The 21,902-nt window shown below is 43.9% G+C and overlaps 1 protein-coding gene across 1 annotated transcript in view; it reads right to left on the bottom strand.

The window, feature by feature from the left end:
* Positions 1 to 11,055: 11,055 nt before the first annotated feature.
* Positions 11,056 to 21,902, bottom strand: part of LOC126424718 (probable peroxisomal membrane protein PEX13) — a 44,530-nt gene continuing 33,683 nt past the window's right edge. The window contains exon 4 of the mRNA XM_050087440.1: positions 11,056 to 11,642. Within this exon, the coding sequence (XP_049943397.1) occupies positions 11,500 to 11,642 (143 nt within the window). The 3' untranslated portion in view covers positions 11,056 to 11,499. The remainder of the gene's footprint in view (positions 11,643 to 21,902) is intronic.

Below are 21,902 nucleotides of genomic sequence, written 5' to 3'. Positions count from 1 at the left end.
TTGATGAATAGATGGCGCTGTATGTTTCAGAGTACGTAAATGAAAACACCTGTCATGCGCACGACCCAATGAAGTTGGTATTAACACTTCGGGTACCCGGGTTTTCTCCCTTTCGCGTCTGCGACGTTCGTCATGACTGTCTCAATGCAGGATCGCATTCTGCTTGTAAAGCTGTATTACAAGAATGGTGACTCTGCACACGTCGCTCTGCAGAAGTTCCGGACACTGAAGGGTTTGAAAAAAGGCGTTGGTCCGGTGACTGCCGTGTGTCTGGAGAAAACGATTCGGAAATTCGAAGAGACGGGTTCTGTTGGTGTGCAACCTGGTAGAGGGCGGAAACGAATTGATTCGAAGTCAGTGGAAGCAGTGGCCACGGCAATGAAGGAGCAGACGAGTATTGTTGTGCAAACGTGTAGTGGACTGAGAATTGCCCGAACATTGGACATACCCGTGAGCACGGTGCGTAAAATCCTACAAAACTTCCCTCTTTGCTATCCATTCAAAATTACTCCTGTGAACAAGTTGCTTCCTGTTAACCGGCCAGCAAGAGAGACCTTTGCTTTAGAATTTCTTGCTCGCACGGAAGTGGACAATGATTGGCCGTTTAAGATTTTATGGACAGACGAAGCCCACTTCCATCTGACTGGATATGTCAGTACACAGAATTGTCGAATATAGGCGACGGAAAATCGACACGCAAATCAGCCAGTACCACTTCATGCTGGAAAGGCCACTGTGTGGTGCGGGTTTACGGCATCAGTTATCACAGGGCCATATTTTTTCTAAGAGGCAGGTGCTTCCGTGTCACTGGTAAGCGCTGTGAGTGTCTTTTGCGCAACCACGTCATTCCAGCTCTCCAACAGAGTAGATGTGTGGATGGGATAATTTTTATGCAAAATGGCGCACCTCCGCACATTCCAAATCCAGTTAAGCGGCTGCTGAAGCGCCATTTCTGAAATGCTAGAACTATCAGCCGCCATTTCGGTACAGCCTGGCCGTCCCGATCACCTGATCTTAATCCGTGTGACTTCTGGCTGTGGGGCTGTCTGTAAGATGCTGTGTTCGGTGTTCCAATTGCAAAATTAGCTGCATTGAAGGCACGCATTGCGCAACACATTGTGAACGTAACCCCAGAAACACTTCGATCAGTTGTGGAACATGCTGGTCCTCGATTTCAATTTGTTGCAGGAAACGGTGCACAGCACACTGAACATGTTTTGCCCCAGTAACACGGAAATTAATAACCCGATTTAATTTTGATTGATGCTTTTTATGCGGTTTTTGCCTCAGGACAATTAAAAACTGATTTTTCCCATCCGATGTGATATGACTGTCGTGGTGGATGGGCTTACGTAACTAACAGTATCACACCTGTTCATCCATGCAATCTGAGTAGTACAGTTTGTTTAACGTCAAACGAACACATTAGGCATTGTTGTATGATTCATTTGTCATTTGTAGTCGACCACTATTAAATTATGATGCTTACAGCGCCATCTATTGCTGCATTTTGTAACTATTTATTTTTCTTCTGCCATACGTTTTCCCCCTTCTCCGGTAACATTCGGTTACAATATGACGTCATTCTGACCAGTGGTGTTAGTTCTACAGCGGTTTGAAAGTTTAACTTTAATTATAATCACCCTGTACATAAGAGGGCCGCGCATTAGGGAGGACTGCGGTTCAATCCCCCGTCTGGTCATCCTCATGTAGGTTTTCAGTGATTTCACTAAATCGCTGCAGGCAATTGCCGGGATGGTCACTATGAAAGGACTCGGCCGACCTCCTTCCCCATCCTTTTCTAACCCGATCTCCTCACTGTTTGTAAAATAAATTTGTTTCTTAACAATAAACTTAAAGCAGTTTTCACGTTCGGTACTTACTCTGGGATTACAAACCGTTCTGAGCTTGCAAACGCAATCAAGGGTGTCAGCTTCCTTGGATGTAAAAAAACCTCTACAGTAATGTCCCAATAAAGGAACTATTGAAATTATTAAATTTGCTCTGCTAACCCACAACCAGATCAGTACTCCAGAATTGGATTTTTTGATTATATTTTTTTTACCCTCAATGACAAAATGCGAAAGGCCTTGCCGCAATAGTAACACCGGTTCCCGTCAGATCACCGAAATTAAGCGCTGTCGGGCTGGGCTAGTACTTGGATGGGTGACCGTCCGGTCTGCCGAGCGCTGTTGGCAAGCGGGGTGCACTCAGCCCTTGTGAGGCAAACCGAGGAGCTACTCGACTGAGAAGTAGCGGCTCCTTTCTCGTGAACTGGTATACAGCCGGGAGAGCGGTGTGCTGACCACATGACCCCCCATATCCGCATCCAGTGTCGGCTGTGGGCTGAGGATGACACGGCGGCCGGTCGGTAGCGCTGGGCCTTCATGGCCCATTCGGGCGGAGTTTAGTTTAGTCCAATGACAAAATATATTATCAATGGTCTTGGGGTGGGTAATAGCTTGGCTGGTGCTCTAGCAGATACTTTTGTGAACGATTTAGAATGCAAATTCATTGCTAATTTTCCACTGCTGAAAGATAAAACTACATATTAAAAACGATATGTTGACTGATAGAGGGTGACATCAGTGAGATTAAAGCATTTTCCCGAGCAATAGGTAGTAGGAACCCAAAAATAAATTTTGCTACGGAAGTAGAAGAAGGAAACTCCATTAACTACCTTGACCTTATTATTAAGAAATATGGGAACAAAATTAAACTTTCGATTTTCAGAAAACCTGCGTGTTCAAATAGTGCCAGTTCATGTTATGCTCTGTCTCACTGATTCACCGCATCTTTCGTCTACCTTAGGCCGTAAGTGAAATACGTAAAGGACTTGGTATTTTAAAGCAAAATTGAAATAGCCGACGGTTTTTATGTAAATGATGTCATAATCTGTTACAACATGCTACAGAAGCGGGAAATGAACTGCAAGCAATCGCGCACTCAACCAGAAAATACAACTAATAAAGAGAAAATGAAAATCATTCTAATAAAATTTCATAGCAAAATGTTCCACCAAATAGAGAAATGTTTCAGAAAGTCTGATCTTAGATGTGGCTTTCAGCTTAACAACACCGTAATACTTCGAGTAAAAATAAAATAAATTGACAAGTGCGTATGACACATATGATGGCTGTGGAATATTGACTTTGATAAATGTTATACCGGACAATTCGAACACTCTTTAATGTAATGTTTCCGGAGTTGTATTTGTCACAGGTTGTCGGTTTGTTGGGGGGGGGGGGGGGGGAGAGGCGCTTTAAATAGAAGTAGTTGAAAATTTCCTACTGTTGTCGCTCGACGCCTTTCTTAGGTATACCTGATGTTTGTCTTTCCCTAGTACAGAGTAGATTACATACTTGCCTTTGCTTTGTTACGTTGAGCTCATTATCTTCGTGTTGACTTGTCCCTTCTCAGTTTACGTAACATTTCATTAACTAGGTAATCTTATTAACTGAGTGGTACGGTGTTCCATCATTCTTTCCTTCGAACAGCGTATCGCAGGGTACGAGGTTGTAACCTCTCCACAATAAAAAAAAAAATAAAAATAATTATGTATAGCATTCACATGTAACCTCCCAACAGATAAATAATATTATGTATCATTCAGATTTAGTGTAACCTCCCCACAGTAAAAAAATGCCTCTCACAGATAAGAATATATGTATATAATTGACATTTAGCGTAACCTACCAACACTTTACTTCCGTAACCTTTGAATAATAAAATGTGACTAACCTCCTAATAAAAAATGTGACTCATATATAACCTTTCAATAATTAACTGACTGTGAATCTAAACTGGTAAATCTGGACGTCAGCAATGCTGCGTCACGGCCCTGAAAGATCATTCTGAATAAATCGAAAAATCTTATCTCAAGGAAGTCGTCGGATAACGCATATATATGTCTGCTCCTATAAGAAATTTTTCTGGCACAGCCCTGTGCAATGCTGGCCGATAGATTTGTCATGTATAAAAGGAAACAACAGATTTTTCTTTACAGTAATTGGGATGACCATGGGTTGGAGAAATTAGTAAATTCTTTAAATTGAGATGAATGATCATCAAAGTTAATTTTTTATAAGAAAGATTATTATTAAGAGATTTCCTTTTAAAAACAATTTACATGGGACTTGATATAACAATGCTACATATGCGTGAGGCTGCTTTTACCTTATACTACATCGCTCAGACACCACCATCGCTCACCACGACCTGCCCAGCCAACTCGATACACCAGACTGCACGCTACTACTTACTCCTACTGCTACAGACACTGCTCTTACTGCATACAACACTACTCTCCGGTCTGAGATTCTCTTATAGCTTACATATCGCAGGCAGCGCGTGAGCAATCCATCGAAATTACATCTGCTCCAGTCCGCTAGCAATAAATTCCTTGGCCATGGGCGTCTTACGTGGTGCCCTCTGGCGGTTGAGTACCTCCGACCACTTCTCGCCCATGCGGCATTATGGCGATTACGCCAACAGAGAGCGCTGACTGTCTTGTTTCATCCGTTTGACTTCTTGTCGCAGTTATTCTATCATTTTTATATTATCCGTTACCTCTGTAGGTTTGTTCTTATTTATGTCTTTATTTTTTTAAATCTAAAATCACCACAAGATTGTCTCACAAATATATATCTTCCCTTAACCATATCCTTTTAACAGTCGAAATTTAATTTTTATTGTGTTTTGAATTTATTGCATTTCATCACTGTAACAGCTTATACACCTCGTAAGCCAACCATAGGTTTCACCTTTTGTATTCTTCTTTTTATAGCATTTTGACCATCACATAAATGACTAATGTGTGTAGGTTTACAGTAGCAACGTCTAGCTAGCTTACGACAGAAACATTCTGTGGCTACTGTAGCGCGTTTCGTCATGGACAGTAACACTGTGAACAAGATTATTCAGCCGACACTGTAACCTAGTACATACCATATTTAAAAGCTGTAGGACGGTACTTTACTGATTTTGTGAGTATCTTTTGAGTATGCCACTATGGCTTCAGTATATCAGATTTTTTTTTTTTAAAAAAGGAATCCTCATTCATATTTTAAGCATATGTTTTTCACATGTATGTCAGTAATCCTTCTCATTAAGGCCTATTGTATTGTTTTAAGATGGAGACAGTCCACTAGTTACATTTGTTTTTTCACATGTGTTGCTGCATACCTGAAGATTGTCATCGCTGACTGAAACCGGTAGCTAAGGACGTAACAATTTTGTGATCATATAGGAAACGAAAGCAATATGTTCTCCACATGTTTCAGAACATTGACACATCTTCTAGCAGGTTCTGGAGGGTGTTGTGAACAAATTCCCTGTAGACAGCACCTGTAGGACTTGATGGGAGGACGTATGGCGCTACCAGACAGTCACCTAGAATTCCGCCCACACATTAAACTGGTGCTGATGTCTAGCTAGCCTGTACTGTAGCATGAGGACTGCAGTCGGCTCACATTTGTTGGTTGTGGACCTTCGTTATGCCATCTCTTCCAAACGTTGTCTCGTCTGTACACAAAACTGATTAGACAAACAATGGAGTGGCAGTTTGTGTAACAAACCAGCCCCATAATTTCTCCCATTGGGGTGAGGAGGGGGGGGGGGCATTTGACCGGCATCTGACCACATTGAAGATGATGTGAATACAGAAGTAACTGGCGAGGTATCCTCCATGCTGAATTTGGCCATGTACCACATGTCTGGGCTACTTATTTTGCACTCATACCTGTCTCTTCTTCGAAGCCCATAGGACGTGGTTTTTCCTGGTCAGGTGTACGAGCAACATGTGGACTTCCTCGATCAGTAAAAAGTGGTTCAAATGGCTCTGAGCACTATGGGACTTAACTGCTGTGGTCATCAGTCCCCCTAGAACTTAGAACTACTTAAACCGAACTAAGCCGGCCGCGGTGGTCTAGCGGTTCTGGCGCTGCAGTCCGGAACCGCGGGACTGCTACGGTCGCAGGTTCGAATCCTGCCTCGGGCATGGGTGTGTGTGATGTCCTTAGGTTAGTTAGGTTTAAATAGTTTTAAGTTTTAGGGGACTTATGACCTCAGATGTTGAGTCCCATAGTGCTCAGAGCCATTTGACCCAAACCTAACTAACCTAAGGACATCACACACTTCCATGCCCGCAGCAGGATTCGAACCTGCGACCGTAGCGGTCGCGCGGTTCCAGACTGTAGCGCCTAGAACCGCTCGGCCACTTCGGCCAGCTACTCGATCGGTAGTCTGTGGTGCTATGGATTCCGTATCGGCAACGCGTTGATACACAGCAGTAAAGATTGGGTGATTCGGGTGTCTTCCGTTTGGAAACTCCTTCTAATACAACCTTGCAGCCTAGTGTCCATTACGATTTGTTGCTGTTCGTCTTATACCCTTCTTTCAAACCTTTTCCATTCCGTTCAACCACTCTTTCAATTCCCTTCCTGTCTCTACAGAATTACAATGTCATCGGCAAAATTCAAAGTTTTTATTTCTTCTCCTTGAATTTTAAATCCTACTCCAAATTTTTCTTCGGTTTCCCTTACTGCACGCTGCTGCATGCCAACCTTGTAAAGGGCAGCAAAACGGGTAAAATTACGAAAGGAGCGGAGCGAAGCTCTCTCGCTACATTACGGCAATGTCGACACAAGGCGGCCGCAATGAAAACATTTCGCCACCGAGAGTGGGTCAGGACAAAACACAACATCGGCGTTTCTGGCGAACCAGACAGCAGACATCAGCAGAATTTAGTGGGTCGGAGCAGCCGAACAGGGTCACGTTAACTTCATTATGTGGCGAAAGAAAGGTTAAGGCGAATGCAACACACGGTACAAAGAGCTTTTGCGAGCCAGGTACACTGAAGTGCCAAAGAAACTGATATAGGCATGAGTATTCGAATACAGATATACGTAAACAGGCAGAATACGGGCTATAGTCGCCATCGCCTATGCAAGAAAACAAGCGTCTTGCGCAGTTGTTAGATCGGTTACTGCTGCTACAATGGCAGGTTATCCAGATTTAAGCGAGTTTATACGTGGTGTTATAGTCGGCACACGAGCGATGGCACACAGTATCTCCGAGGTAGCAGTGAAGTGGGGATTTTCCCGTACGACCATTTCACGAGTATAGCGCGATTATCAGGAATCCGGTAAAACATCAAACCTCCGTCATCGCTGTAGCCGGAAGAAGATCCTGCAGGAACGGGCAGACCACGACTGAAGAGAATCTTTCGACGTGACAGAAGTGCAAACCTACTGCAAATTGCTGCAGATTTCAACGTTGGGCCATCAAAAAGTGTCATTGCGGGAACCATTCAACGAAACGTCATCGATATGGGCTTTCGTAGCCCACTCGTGTACCCTTGATGACTTCACGACACAAAGCTTTACACCTCACCTGGGCCAGTCAACACCGACATTGGACTGTTGATGACTGGAAACATGTCCGACGAGTCTCGTTTCAAATTGTTTCCTGCGGATGGCCGTGTACGGCTATGGAGACAACCTCATGAATCCACGGACTCTGGATGTCAGCACGGGACTGTTCAAGGTGGTGGAGGCTCTGTAATGGTGTGAGGGGTGTGCAGTTGGAGTGATATGGGACCCCTGATATGCCTAGATACGACTCTGACAGGTGACACGTACGTGAGCATTCTGTCTGATCACCTGCACCCATTCATGTCCATTGTGCATTCCGACGGACTTGGGCAATTTCAGCAAAAACAATGCGACGCCCCACACGTCCATAATTGCTATATAGTGGCTCTGTTCCGAGTTTACACACTCCCCAGACATTGAGCGTATCTGGGATGCCTTACAACATGCTGATCAGAAGAGGTCTCCAGCCCCTCGTGCTCTTACGGATTTATGGACAGCCCTGCAGGATTCACGGTGTCAGTTCCCTCCAGCACTACTCCAGACATTAGTCGAGCTCTTGCCACGTCGTGTTGCTGCACTTCTGCGTGCCCGCAGGGGCTTTACACGATATTAGGTAGGTGTGCGTGTTTCTTTGGCTCTTCAGCGAATATGGCTTAAAAATGCTGCAGTATGTAATAGAACTCCGATTAAGAGAATAAGAATTATCCATTCACTGATATTTCAATCGTAATTTACGATCAATAGTCTTTCCGATTTTTTAAATTTGCATAGATACGTGCAATATAGAAAAATACACTACTGGCCATTAAAATGATCAACGGGTATTCATTGGACAAATGTATTATACTAGAACTGACATGTGATTACATTTTCACGCAATTTGGGTGCATAGATCCTGACAAATCAGTACCGACAACAACCACCTCCTTGATACGCCTGGGCATTGAGTCAATCACAGCTTGGATGGCGTGTACAGGTACAGCTGCCCATGCAGATTCAACACGATACCACAGTTCATCAAGAGTAGTGACTGGCGTATTGTGACGAGCCAGTTGCTCGGCCACCATTGACCAGACGTTTTCAATTGCTGAGAGATCTGGAGAATGTGCTGGCCAGGGCAGCACTCCAACATTTTCTGTAACCAGAAAGCCCCGTACAGAACCTGCAACATGCGGTCGTGCATTATCCTGCTGAAATGTAGGGTTCGCAGGGATCGAATGAAGGGTAGAGCCACAGGTCGTAACTCATCTGAAATCTAACGTCCACTGTTCAAAGTGCCGTGAATGCGAACAAGAGGTGACCGGGACGTGTAACCAATGGCACTCCATACCATCACGCCGGGTGTACGCCAGTATGGCGATGACGAATACACGCTTCCAATATGCGTTCACCGCGATGTCGCCAAACACCGATGCGACCATCATGACGCTGTAAACAGAACCTGGACTCATCCGGAAAAATGACGTTTTACCATTCGTGCACCCAGGTTCGTCGTTGAGTACACCATCGCAGACGCTCCTGTCTGTGATGCAGCGTCAAGGGTAACCGCAGCCGTGGTCTCCGAGCTGATAGTCCCTGCTGCTGCAAACGTCGTCCAACTGTTCGTGCAGATGGTTGTTGTCTTGCAAACGTCCCCATCTGTTGACTCATGGATCGAGACGTGGCTGCACGATCCGTTACAGCCATGCGGATAAGATGCCTATCTTCTCGACTGCTAGTGATACGAGGCCGTTGGGATCCACCGATTCCATATTATTCTAACAGTCATTGGATCTCGACCTACGCGAGCAGCAATGTCGCCGTACGATAAACCGCAATCGCGATAGGCGGAAACGTGATGGTACGCATTTCTCCTCCTTACACGAGGCATCACAACAACGTTTCACCAGGCAACGCCGGTCAACTGCTGTATGTGTATGAGAAATCGGTTAGAAACTTTCCTCATGTCACCACGTTGGTGTCGCCACCGGCACCAACCTTGTCTGAATGCTCTGAAAAGCTAATCATTTGAATATCACATCATCTTGTTCCTGTCGGTTAGATTTCGAGTCTGTAACACGTCATCTTCGTGGTATAGCAATTTTAATGGCCAGTGGTATATATTGTAATCAGGTATTATTATAGTTTAACTGAAGACTCGCTTAGTATTGCACTTACTCTCCAAACTTCCCTCAGGCAAATGCTCTAACATTGTAGTACAACTGCGTTTCGTTTATGTACTATTCATCGTCAGGTATTACTGCTGCATATATATATATATTGTCGTACAGACCTGTAGGTCGCTAAGCCACACAGTTGGTAGTGGATTGCAAAATTCGTTCCGTGAAATAAAGAAGTAAAGTTCGGAAATGAAACCTGGTCATTTGTTGACTTGACATAGCAATAACGTGAAGCTCGAATCAGCTGTTTAAAGTCTCTCTACATATGTTATAGCTTAATACACTGACGGACATGAACTTTGGGTTCAAAATCGTTTGGCACTGTAGGCGGCACGCATTTTCTATCTTAGGGATGTACTGCTCCACCAGTTTTATCCATACTCTTTTCTTCGAAGTGTATGTTTAATGATGTAATGGGCAGCTGCAAGAGTTACTACCATCATCAGCATAAAATAAGAGAAATCAAAATTCGCACTGACAGCTTTAAGTGTTCACTTTTCCCGCGCGCCGATCGAGTGTGGGACAGTGGAGAAGTAGTCTGAAACCTCTGCCAGGCACTTAACTGTGAACTGCAGAATAATCATGTAGATGTACAAATGTAGATGCAGTCTCACATTTTCATCTTTTCACTTCATCTACAAGTTTTATTCTTCACCTTCGTATTTTCTTCTGTCCTTCCACTGTATCATCGCTACTTTCTGTCGAAATTCCATTTCCTCGCGGTGTATGTCCCACCCAGTCTGCTTTTTTTTTTCTTAACCAGGCTAACCTTCGTTCCTTCACTCTTTCCGCTAACTCATTTTTTTAAACCTACCGTTTCCATTGCAGCTGTTATTTCTTTTTCACTCGTCCGGTTATTAGTTACCATGCTCCCCAAATATTTGTTCTGTGCAACCTGTACAGTTTTGCCTTCTACCCTTCTGTAAGTTGTTTAGGGAATTCAATCTATAACTTGTTCCGTAAGTTGTTTAGGGAATCCAGTCTATAACTTGTTTAGTAAAATAAATGTTGTTAGTACACGAAATTTTGCCAACATTCTCAGTCAATTAAATACGCCAAACAAGTTACCTTTCAATGTGTATCCTGCGGAACTGTGGAAATTAGAGTTAGTTATTTACCTTTCTACACAATGAAGAGCAATTATAGTAGTACTAAACAACTTAAGTCCTTATTTATTTGCCGGCCGCTGTGGCCGTGCGGTTCTAGGCGCTTCAGTCTGGAACCGCGTGACCGCTACGGTCGCAGGTTCGAATCCTGCCTCGGGCATGGGTGTGTGTGATGTACTTAGGTTAGTTCGGTTTAATTAGTTCTAAGTTCTAGGCGACTGATTACCTCAGAAGTTAAGTCGCATAGTGCTCAGAGCCATTTGAACCATTTTGAACCTTGTTTATTTACTGGTTTTAATTTGTGAGTTTCCTGTCGATCCATGACAGTGCCTTAAGTAGTGTGTGGGATAAGAAGTGATAGGGCTATGGGACGCAGTGGAAATTCAGGTGACAGGAGTTACAGATAAACAATTCAACTCTGGACATAAAAGATTTTTATTACTATTTTTTCTACAAATCTTCATTACAAAATGGTAATACTGCTTTTGGGCATCCTCACATCAGTTATGGGATTGAAGCCAGTTGGTGAATACGTTGATGTTCGAGTGGCTTAAGCATGAGTTTTCTGACTGCACGAGATGGGAGAGGTGTACGTTCTTGGCACTGTGCAGCCGAGACACGTCGGATGTAATGAACAATGGAAGGCGAAAGGAATGTTTAGTGCTGGCATGTGATGAGAGAAGGCCGTGTCGCTCATGTTGTTGAATCACGAGGGTGCATAGAAGTTTGGATGTGGATGGAAGGTGAATGATGTGGTGACGACGTTGATCACAGAAGTGCGCAACTAGCAGTCGAGGGCTGGGAATATGAGTTGGTGAGGGTAGTTGATGTCTAGTGATGGAGGGCTGGAGTGTGAAAGGGTTAGTGGTGGAGACCGCCTCCGTAGCCGCCGTCGAAGCCGCCTTCCAGGTGTCCTCCAAAGTCGTGTCCGCCGCCGATGGCTGCCAAGCCCAGGCCTCCATCGTGCTGGAGAAGACCAGCTCCCAGCTCCAGTCCGTGGTGACCTGTGGACGACAAGTTCCAGCTGTGACGGGCTACTGTAATATCAAAATAAAGATAGTCGAGAAGAGATAATCATAAAGAAAATCTGAGCAAAATGAAGATTAATTGCAAATGCAGAACAGAAAACAGTATGAGCATGGCGTGTGGATGGGTAATCTGTGTTGATTGTATGAAAAGCGCAGATAGATAAGAGGATTACAGCGAACACCTCTGCGATGAAAGGGAACTGCCTTCAAATGTGCTAGAAGGGGCCTAACTTTGTGGTGCAGTAATGCAGTCACAGTTACCAGAGTACCGAATCTTCTGCCAAGACACTAAAACTCAATAAGAGCTATTCCAAACCGTGGGAGGTGTCTGAAAAAGGTTTTCTAATCTGATGGAAGAAATCCCTGAAGTCTCTGAGTTGCTGTTTGAGAAATCAACCAAACAGTTGCAAACAAAGGTTGACTAGCCCTTGACCTAAGTTTCGATATTTGTAAAAATACCTTCTTCAGAAGTAGTGGTCCTTACGCCAGAGATTAAGGCCATCTCATTTGCAGAAAACTTGATGTTATCGTATTACCAAATAAGACGCAAGTTGGTAACACTAGTGCGTGGATACAAACATTAATTCAAACAAGTTCTTTAGTGTGTGTTGTTACAGTCTGTCTTGCAGCGAAACGGAAGCAGATAGTTCGTGTGAGTTAGTATGTGCAGCCGGCCGGGGTGACCGAGCGGTTCTAGGCGCTACAGTGTGGAACCGCGCGACTGCTACGGTCGCACGTTCGAATCCTGCCTCGGGCATGGATGTGTGTGATGTCCTTAGGTTAGCTAGGTTTAAGTAGTTCTAAGTTTTAGGGGACTGATGACCTCAGAACTTAAAGTCCCATAGTGCTCAGAGCCATTTGAACCATTGAACCAGTTAGTATGTGCAGAGGTTATACGGCAATACGTTAATAATGGGTTCCTTTTATCGATCTCCCGACCCAGGTGATACAGTTGCTGAACAGTTCGAAGAAGACTTGTTTCATTTCCAGTAGGTACTTCACTCATAAATTATGCGGTTTGGTGACTTCAATCTACCTTCGATATGTTTACAGTCGGTGACGGCGTAACACATCTTACGACACCGTACTGAATGCTTTCTCCGAAAATTATTTTGAACAAATAATCCCATGAAAAATTGAGTGCATCATGACGGATAGAGGGATTAGTGACCAGAAGGTCGTTGTAACGAAAGTGAATACCGTAACATCCAAACCCACCAAAAACAAACGTAAAATATGTCTGTTTAAAAAAGCAGATACAGGGTGTTTCAAAAATGACCGGTATATTTGAAACGGCAATAAAAAATAAACGAGCAGCGATAGAAATACACCGTTTGTTGCAATATGCTTGGGACAACAGTACATTTTCAGGCGGACAAACTTTCGAAATTACAGTAGTTACAATTTTCAACAACAGATGGCGCTGCAAGTGATGTGAAAGATATAGAAGACATCGCAGTCTGTGGGTGCGCCATTCTGTACGTCGTCTTTCAGCTGTAAGCGTGTGCTGTTCACAACGTGCAAGTGTGCTGTAGACAGTATGGTTTATTCCTTAGAATAGAGGATTTTTCTGGTGTTGGAATTCCACCGCCTAGAACACAGTGTTGTTGCAACAAGACGAAGTTTTCAACGGAGGTTTAATGTAACCAAAGGACCGAAAAGCGATACAATAAAGGATCTGTTTGAAAAATTTCAACGGACTGGGAACGTGACGGATGAACGTGCTGGAAAGGTAGGGCGACCGCGTACGGCAACCACAGAGGGCAACGCGCAGCTAGTGCAGCAGGTTATCCAACAGCGGCCTCGGGTTTCCGTTCGCCGTGTTGCAGCTGCGGTCCAAATGACGCCAACGTCCACGTATCGTCTCATGCGCCAGAGTTTACACCTCTGTCCATACAAAATTCAAACGCGGCAACCCCTCAGCGCCGCTACCATTGCTGCACTAGAGACATTCGCTAACGATATAGTGCACAGGATTGATGACGGCGATATGCATGTGGGCAGCATTTGGTTTACTGACGAAGCTTATTTTTACCTGGACGGCTTCGTCAATAAACAGAACTGGCGCATATGGGGAACCAAAAAGCCCCATGTTGCAGTCCCATCGTCCCTGCATCCTCAAAAAGTACTGGTCTGGGCCGCCATTTCTTCCAAAGGAATCATTGGCCCATTTTTCAGATCCGAAACGATTACTGCATCACGCTATCTGGACATTCTTCGTGAATTTGTGGCGGTACAAACTGCCTTAGACGACACTGTGAATACCTCGTGGTTTATGCAAGATGGTGCCCGGCCACATCGCACGGCCGACGTCTTTAATTTCGTGACTGAATATTTCGATGGTCGTGTGATTGCTTTGGGCTATCCGAAACATACAGGAGGCGGCGTGGATTAGCCTCCCTATTCGCCAGACATGAACCCCTGTGACTTCTTTCTGTGGGGACACTTGAAAAACCAGGTGTACCGCCAGAATCCAGAAACAATTGAACAGCTGAAGCAGTACATCTCATCTGCATGTGAAGCCATTCCGCCAGACACGTTGTCAAAGGTTTCGGGTAATTTCATTCAGAGACTACCGCATATTATTGCTACGCATGGTGGATATGTGGAAAATATCGTACTATAGAGTTTCCCAGACCGCAGCGCCATCTGTTGTTGAAAATTGTAACTACTGTAATTTCGAAAGTTTGTCTGCCTGAAAATGTACTGTTGTCCCAAGCATATTGCAACAAACGGTGTATTTCTATCGCTGCTCGTTTAGTTTTTATTGCCGTTTCAAATATACCGGTCATTTTTGAAACACCCTGTAAAAACTCACTTGACGCCTTCCCAAGAGACAGTTCCCATTCCTTCCGATCCACGTATGAAAGTGTAGACCAGATGCGGCTTAAATTCAAAGAAATAGTATCGATAACAATGGAGAGATTTACACCAAATAAATTAATAAAAGACGGAACTGACCTAATGGCACACAAAACTAGTCAGAAAACTTCATGCCAAATTTAAAATATTGCACGAATGCGAAGTTTTACAGAAGCTCTAAATTTAGCGCGAACTTCAATCGAATGCTTTCAATATTTTCCACAACAAAACTCTGTCTCAAAATTCTTTCAGCAGCGAGACAGTCAATACCTTCACTGCAGGATAGCAATGGAAATGTTACCGAAGGCAGTGCCACTAAAGCGAAGTTAGTAAATAGGGTTTTCAGTAATTGCTACGCCAAACGTGAAGCAAATATTCCAGAATTCGAATCAAGAATTTCTGCCAGCAGGAGAAACTTATAAGTGGATACCCTTCCTGTAGCAAAGCAACGTAATTCATCTAATAAGGGTAATTATTCCGTTCCGGATTGTGTACTAGTTAGATTCCTTTCAGTGTATGCTGATGCATAGTAGCTCCGTATTTGACAATCGTATGCAAACGCACGTATCCAGAAGTCGCACAGGTTTCATCACTACTCAAAAGATGTAAGAATAGTTCGATGAACAACAGTTTCACATCACTAAAGACGTTTTGCAGCACAGTTTCGGAACATATACTGAGTCCAATATTGTCAATTACCTCAAGGAGAACGATCTGTTTACACACGGTCAGCACAGACTCAGAAAATATCGTTCTTGTGAAATACAGCTGGAAATTTATTCTCAGCCGGCCGCGGTGGTCTAGCGGTTCTAGGCGCTCAGTCCGGAACCGCGCGACTGCTACGGTCGCAGGTTCGAATCCTGCCTCGGGCATGGATGTGTGTGCTGTCCTTAGGTTAGTTAGGTTTAAGTAGTTCTAAGTTCTAGGGGACTGATGACCACAGATGTTAAGTCCCATAGTGCTCAGAGCCATTTATTCTCACGAAGTAATGAGTGCTGCCGACAGGCTATCGCATATTCATTCCATATTTCTGACTTTCCAGAAGACTTTTGACACCGTTTCTTACAACAGACTTCTACTCAAATGGAGTGCCTGTGGAGTATCGTCTCAGATGCACGAGAGCATTCGTTATTTCTTATCAGAAAGGTTACAGTTCGTAGCACTTGACGGAAAGTATTCGAGTAAAACAGGAGTGATATCTGGCGTTCCCCAAGAAAGTGTTACAGGTCTCTGCTGTTCCTAATCTATATAAAAGATTTAAGAGACAAGCTGAGCAGCCGTCTTATGCAGTTTGCAGATGGTGCTGTCGTTTACCGCTTAGTAAACCCATCAGAAGATCAAAACCAATTGCGAAATTATTTAGACGAGATATCTGTATGACGCGAAAACTATCAACTGACCTGAAATAAGGAAAAATGCGAGGCCATCCACGTGAGTACTAAAAGAAATCCGTTAAATTTCGGTTACACGAGAAATCAAATAGAGCTAAAGGTTGTCAGTTCAGCTAAATACCTAGGAATTACAATTACGAACGACATACATTGAAACGATCGCATAGATAATGTTGCTAGGAAGGCAACCCAAAGTCTTCATTTTATTGGCAGAACACTTAAAAGAGGCAACCGGTCCACTAAAGAGACTGACAGCGAATTGCTCTGCGATATGGGAACCTTACCAGATATGGTTGACGGAGTGCGTCGATTAAGTTCAAAGAAGGGCAGCTCGTTTTTACTAACGCGAAACAGGGGGGAGAGACTGTCACGATATGATATGCGATTTGGAGTTTTTTGTTGTGGCTAGATTTTTACACCAAATTTCAGTCCTCAACATTCTCCTCCGGGTGCGAAAACATTTTGTTGACACCCACCTATACATGGAGGAATGACCACTGTAAAAAAATAAAAGAAATCAGTGCTTGCACGGACAGGTTTAAGTATTCGTTTCTCCCGTGCGCTGTTAGAGAGTAGAATGGAAGATAAATAGTCTGAAGATGGCTTGATGAACTTTCTGGCAGGAACATAAGTGAGAATTGCAGAGTAATCTTTATCTGCAAGATCACTGAAAGGTTTGCACAAGGAATGTGATGGCACACGATGAAAAGTATTTAAACCGACAAACTCTGGGAGGTTGTAGGGGACATCTAAACAAATATTTTTCCCTAATGTAATTTTTTCCTATGAGTATTATTTAAACCGGTGGAGGCTGTATTACGCTCTTCAGTTGTTAGAGGCCGTATTACGATCTTCAGTTGTTAGAGGGTGTATTACGCTCTTCAGTTGTAGGCAACTGCTGTCCACCAGTGTAGTAGTGCATTGTCTCTGTTTACTAATGGAGCGATACACCTGGAGTGAAAACATTGATATGGTTGGAGCGTACTACGTAGCGCACCACAACGGACGAGCTGCATAGTGGGTTAATCAACTACCCGCTCCCTACAAGACAACGCATGTGGTTTCAACATGACGGGGCGCCGGCACTTTTCAGTCGTCGTGTGCGTCGATTCCTGGACCGACGGTTCCCAGAAATGTGGATTGGTAGAGGTGGTCTGTACCATGGCCTGCTCGATCCCCAGATATGTCCCCTCTCGACTTTTTTGTGTGGGGAGAGATGCGCAACTCCTGTTGCATCAGAAGAGGATCTGGTTGCCCGGATAGTAGCGGCAGCAGGAACAATTCAGGATACTCCTGGGGTTTTTGCCCGTGTCAGAACATGATCCGACGGTGTAACCTCTGTTTACGTGTCAATGGAGGCATATTTGAAAATCTACTGTAATTGAAATTGGGTTGTGTTAATGTGTTGTCTCTTGGTCATAAAAAATGGAAAAGTGTTCTTCATCATCATCATCATCATTTACGACTGATTATGCCTTACAGCGTTCAGTCTGGAGCATAGTCCCCCTTATAAAATTCCTCCATGATCCCCCATTCAGTGCTAACATTGGTGCCACTTCTGATGTTAAGCCTATTACTTCAAAATCATTCTTAACCGAATCCAGGTACCTTATCCATGGTCTGCCCCGACTCCTCCTACCCTCTACTGCTGAACCCATGAGTCTCTTGGGTAACCTTGCTTCTCCCATGCGAGTAACATGACCCCACCATCTAAGCCTGTTCGCCCTGACTGCTACATCTATAGAGTTCATTCCCAGTTTTTCTTTGATTTCCTCATTGTGGACACCCTCCTGCCATTGTTCCCATCTACTAGTACTTGCAATCATCCTAGCTACTTTCATATCCGTAACCTCAACCTTGTTGATAATGTAACCTGAATCCACCCAGCTTTCGCTCCCATACAACGAAGTTGGTCGAAAGATTGAACGGTGCACAGATAACTTAGTCTTGGTACTGACTTCCATCTTGCAGAAGAGAGTAGATCGTAGCTGAGCGCTCACTGCATTAGCTTTGCCACACCTCGCTTCCAGTTCTTTCACGATGTTGCCATCCTGTGAGAATATGCATCCTAAGTACTTGAAACCGTCCACCTGTTCTAACTTTGTTCCTCCTATTTGGCACTCAATCCGTTTATATTTCCTTCCCACTGACATTACTTTCGTTTTGGAGATGCTAATCTTCATACCATAGTCCTTACATTTCTGATCTAGCTCTGAAATATTACTTTGCAAACTTTCAATCGAATCTGCCATCACAACTAAGTCATCCGCATATGCAAGACTGCTTATTTTGTGTTCACATATCTTAATCTCACCCAGCCAGTCTATTGTTTTCAACATATGATCCATAAATAATATGAACAACAGTGGAGACAGGTTGCAGCCTTGTCTTACCCCTGAAACTACTCTGAACCATGAACTCAATTTACCGTCAACACTAACTGCTGCCTGACTATCCATGTAAAGACCTTTAATTGCTTGCAAAAGTTTGCCTCCTATTCCATAATCTCGTAGAACAGACAATAACTTCCTCCTAGGAACCTGGTCATATGCCTTTTCTAGATCTATAAAGCATAGATAGAATTCCCTGTTCCACTCATAACACTTCTCCATTATTTGCCGTAAGCTAAAGATCTGGTTCTGACAACCTCTAAGAGGCCTAAACCCACACTGATTTTCATCCAATTTATCCTCAACTAATACTCGCACTTTCCTTTCAACAATACCTGAGAAGATTTTACCCACAACACTGATTAAAGAGATACCTCTGTAGTTGTTACAGTCTTTTCTGTTTCCATGTTTAAAGATTGGTGTGATTACTGCTTTAGTCCAGTCTGATGGAACCTGTCCCGACTCCCACGCCATTTCAATTATCCTGTGTAGCCATTTAAGACCTGACATTCCACTGTATTTGATGAGTTCCGACTTAATTTCATCCACCCCAGCTGCTTTATTGCACTGCAATCTATTGACCATTTTCTCCACTTCCTCAAATGTGATCCTATTTCCATCATCATTCCTATCCCATTCTACCTCGAAATCTGAAACATTACTGATCGTATTTTCACCTACATTGAGCAACTCTTCAAAATATTCCCTCCATCTGCCAGAGGCATCCACAGGATTCACCAGCAGTTTTCCTAACCTGTCCAAAATACACCTGCTTGTCATTTCCTTCTTACCTCCCTTTCGAAGACTGCTAATTACACTCCAGAATGGTTTTCCAGCAGCTTGACCCAAAGTCTCCAACCTGTTTTCAAAGTCTTCCCAAGATTTCTTCTTGGATGCTGCAATTATCTGTTTGGCTTTGTTTCTTTCTTCAACATAACTTTCTCTGTCTACCTGAATTCTAGTATGTAGCCATTTTTGATACGCCTTCTTTTTCCTTTTACAGGCTGCCTTGACTGTGTCATTCCACCAAGCTGTTTGCTTCATCCTACTTTTACACACTACTGTTCCAAGAAATTCTTTAGGCACTTCTAGTACTGTGTCCCTGTACCTAGTCCATTCCTTTTCCAATGACTGTAATTGACTACATTCAACTAACTGGTACCTTTCTGAGATCGCTGTTATGTACTTGTGCCTGATTTCCTTATCCTGAAGTTTCTCCACTCTTATCCTCCTACATATGGACCTGACCTCCTGCACCTTCGGCCTCACAATCCCAATTTCACTGCAGATTAAATAATGATCAGTGTCATCAAAGAATCCCCTGAATACATGTGTGTCCCTCACAGCCTTCCTGAATTCCTGATCTGTTATTATATAGTCAATGACAGATCTGGTTCCCCTGCCTTCTCAAGTATATCGGTGAATGTTCTTATGTTTAAAAAAGGAGTTTGTGATTACTAAGCCCATACTGGCACAGAAATCCAAGAGTTGTTTCCCGTTCCTGTTGGCCTCCATATCCTCTCCAAATTTACCCATAACCTTTTCATACCCTTCTGTTCGATTTCCAATCCTGGCATTAAAATCACCCATGAGCAAACACTGTTCTTGTCCTTTACTCTAACAGCTACATCACTGAGTGCCTCATAAAAACTATCCATCTTATCTTGATCTGTCCCTTCACAATGCGAATATACTGACACAATCCTAATTTTCTTGCTAGACACTGTCAAATCTATCCACATCAGTCGTTCGTTTACATACCTTATTGCAACTACACTGGGTTGCATTTCTTTCCTGATGTAAAGCCCTACACCCCATTGTGCTATTCCTGCTTTGACTCCTGACAGGTAGACCTTGTATTCTCCCACTTCCTCTTCTTTCTCACCCCTTACCCAAATGTCACTAACAGCTAAAACGTCCAGCCCCATCTTACTTGCAGCCTCTGCCAGCTCTACCTTCTTCCCAGAGTAGCCCCCATTGATATTAATAGCTCCCCATCTCATTACCATTTGTTTGCCAAGTCGTATTTTAGGAGTCCCTGGTTTGTCAGTTAGAGGTGGGACTCCGTCACCTCCAAAGGTCCGAGGCATTTTGCTCTGATTGTTGCCAGCATCATATTTAAAGTACCAGGGAAGCAGGTTGCTAGCCTTACTTGCCCCGAGTCCCATTGGGTTTTACCCCTAACGGTTGAGGGACTAACCGGTGGATTTGGTAGTCTTTGCCGTATGAGCGCTAAGGTGACCACGCCTCAGAATATGTCCGAGATGCCCAGCTTTATTCCAGAGTAACTGGTATCCCGACTGTCGGGACCACTTACTTGGCCACTCATACGTTGCCTGTGGTTCATGAACTAGGACATGACTACAGGAACCCACACCATGAAAAGCGTTTGTTGGTTTAATTAATTTGCAGCCAGAGAAATCTTCCTCTACCGGTTTAACTACTCCACATACAAAAAAATGACATTAGGGAAAAATATTTGTTTTTATGTCCCCTACAACCTCCCAGAGTTTGTCGGTTTAAATACTCTTCACCATGCAGGGAGTCGCTGCTATGCAGTAACTCATTTCTGGGACCTTTGGGCAGGTCATAAAGTGCGCTGATCTGTGCTAAGTAAATACTGACTTCACCAACAGCTGACAGCAATAACAGATTGGTGCAAGCGACTGGTAAAACAGGAAATGTGTAATGCAGATGTGCCCATTGTCATAACTGATAACTGATTCGCAAGTTGAAGATCCAGTCAGGGAAGATGTAGGTATCTTTTTTCAGGGACAGCAAATCATTACTAATTATGCGGTTTTTCCGTGACACAGCAGAAATCGCCGAACTTAAACAAGAATGGAGTCGTGTGCTTAACGAAATGTGTGAATGCTATTATTGGTGGCTGCAACATAAAACTAAGATAATGGACATTTTGGATAGCTACATTACAAATGTTTGGGAAAATTGGAGCACCTAGAAGATATGGTATGAATCACTCCAAAATCGGAGGACGTGTAGGCCACTTCACCCATAAAGGCTGGTTAAGATCACAGAGAGATGGTGTGCATGTAGATCAGAAATGCCCTCTTTTGTGTGACGGGACATGTCAGTGTTATGCCAGGCTTGGTCAGTGGAGAGCCATCGAACGGAGTGGAAACGTGCGAGAAGTGTCCGGTTTTCTTGGTCGACATCAAAGGGTGTAATACCGTCCTGCGAGTGAGCTCCAATGGGGCAGAACAAGTGGTCTCTGGGAAATGGGTTTGTCGTACCATGACATGCTACAGTAGCCAGCCAGTGGGTGTGTTGGACCTTGCATCGAGCTACAGACCCCCTTGAAGATGTCTCCCGTAGACGGGGACGAAACGTTGGGATTTGACAAAGAATTTACCAACCCACCACGGCATAACAGCCCGGATAATTGTAATGGACATGACATTTCCGGCCGTGAAAGTCTACATTTTAGTATCACTGTTGACTCGATGATGCAGCACTGCAACGAGTGTGCACATCATGTCTGCGTCGAGAGCTCAACATTGTCCGCTGCGGGCTGGACCATCAGCACGCATGGCATTGCGTCGGCTTCCACTGACCAGAACCACCAGCGCCTC

This window comes from Schistocerca serialis, chromosome 10 (assembly GCF_023864345.2).
Source record: "Schistocerca serialis cubense isolate TAMUIC-IGC-003099 chromosome 10, iqSchSeri2.2, whole genome shotgun sequence".
NCBI lineage: Eukaryota > Metazoa > Arthropoda > Insecta > Orthoptera > Acrididae > Schistocerca > Schistocerca serialis.
This window is presented reverse-complemented; position numbering and strand designations above follow the sequence as displayed.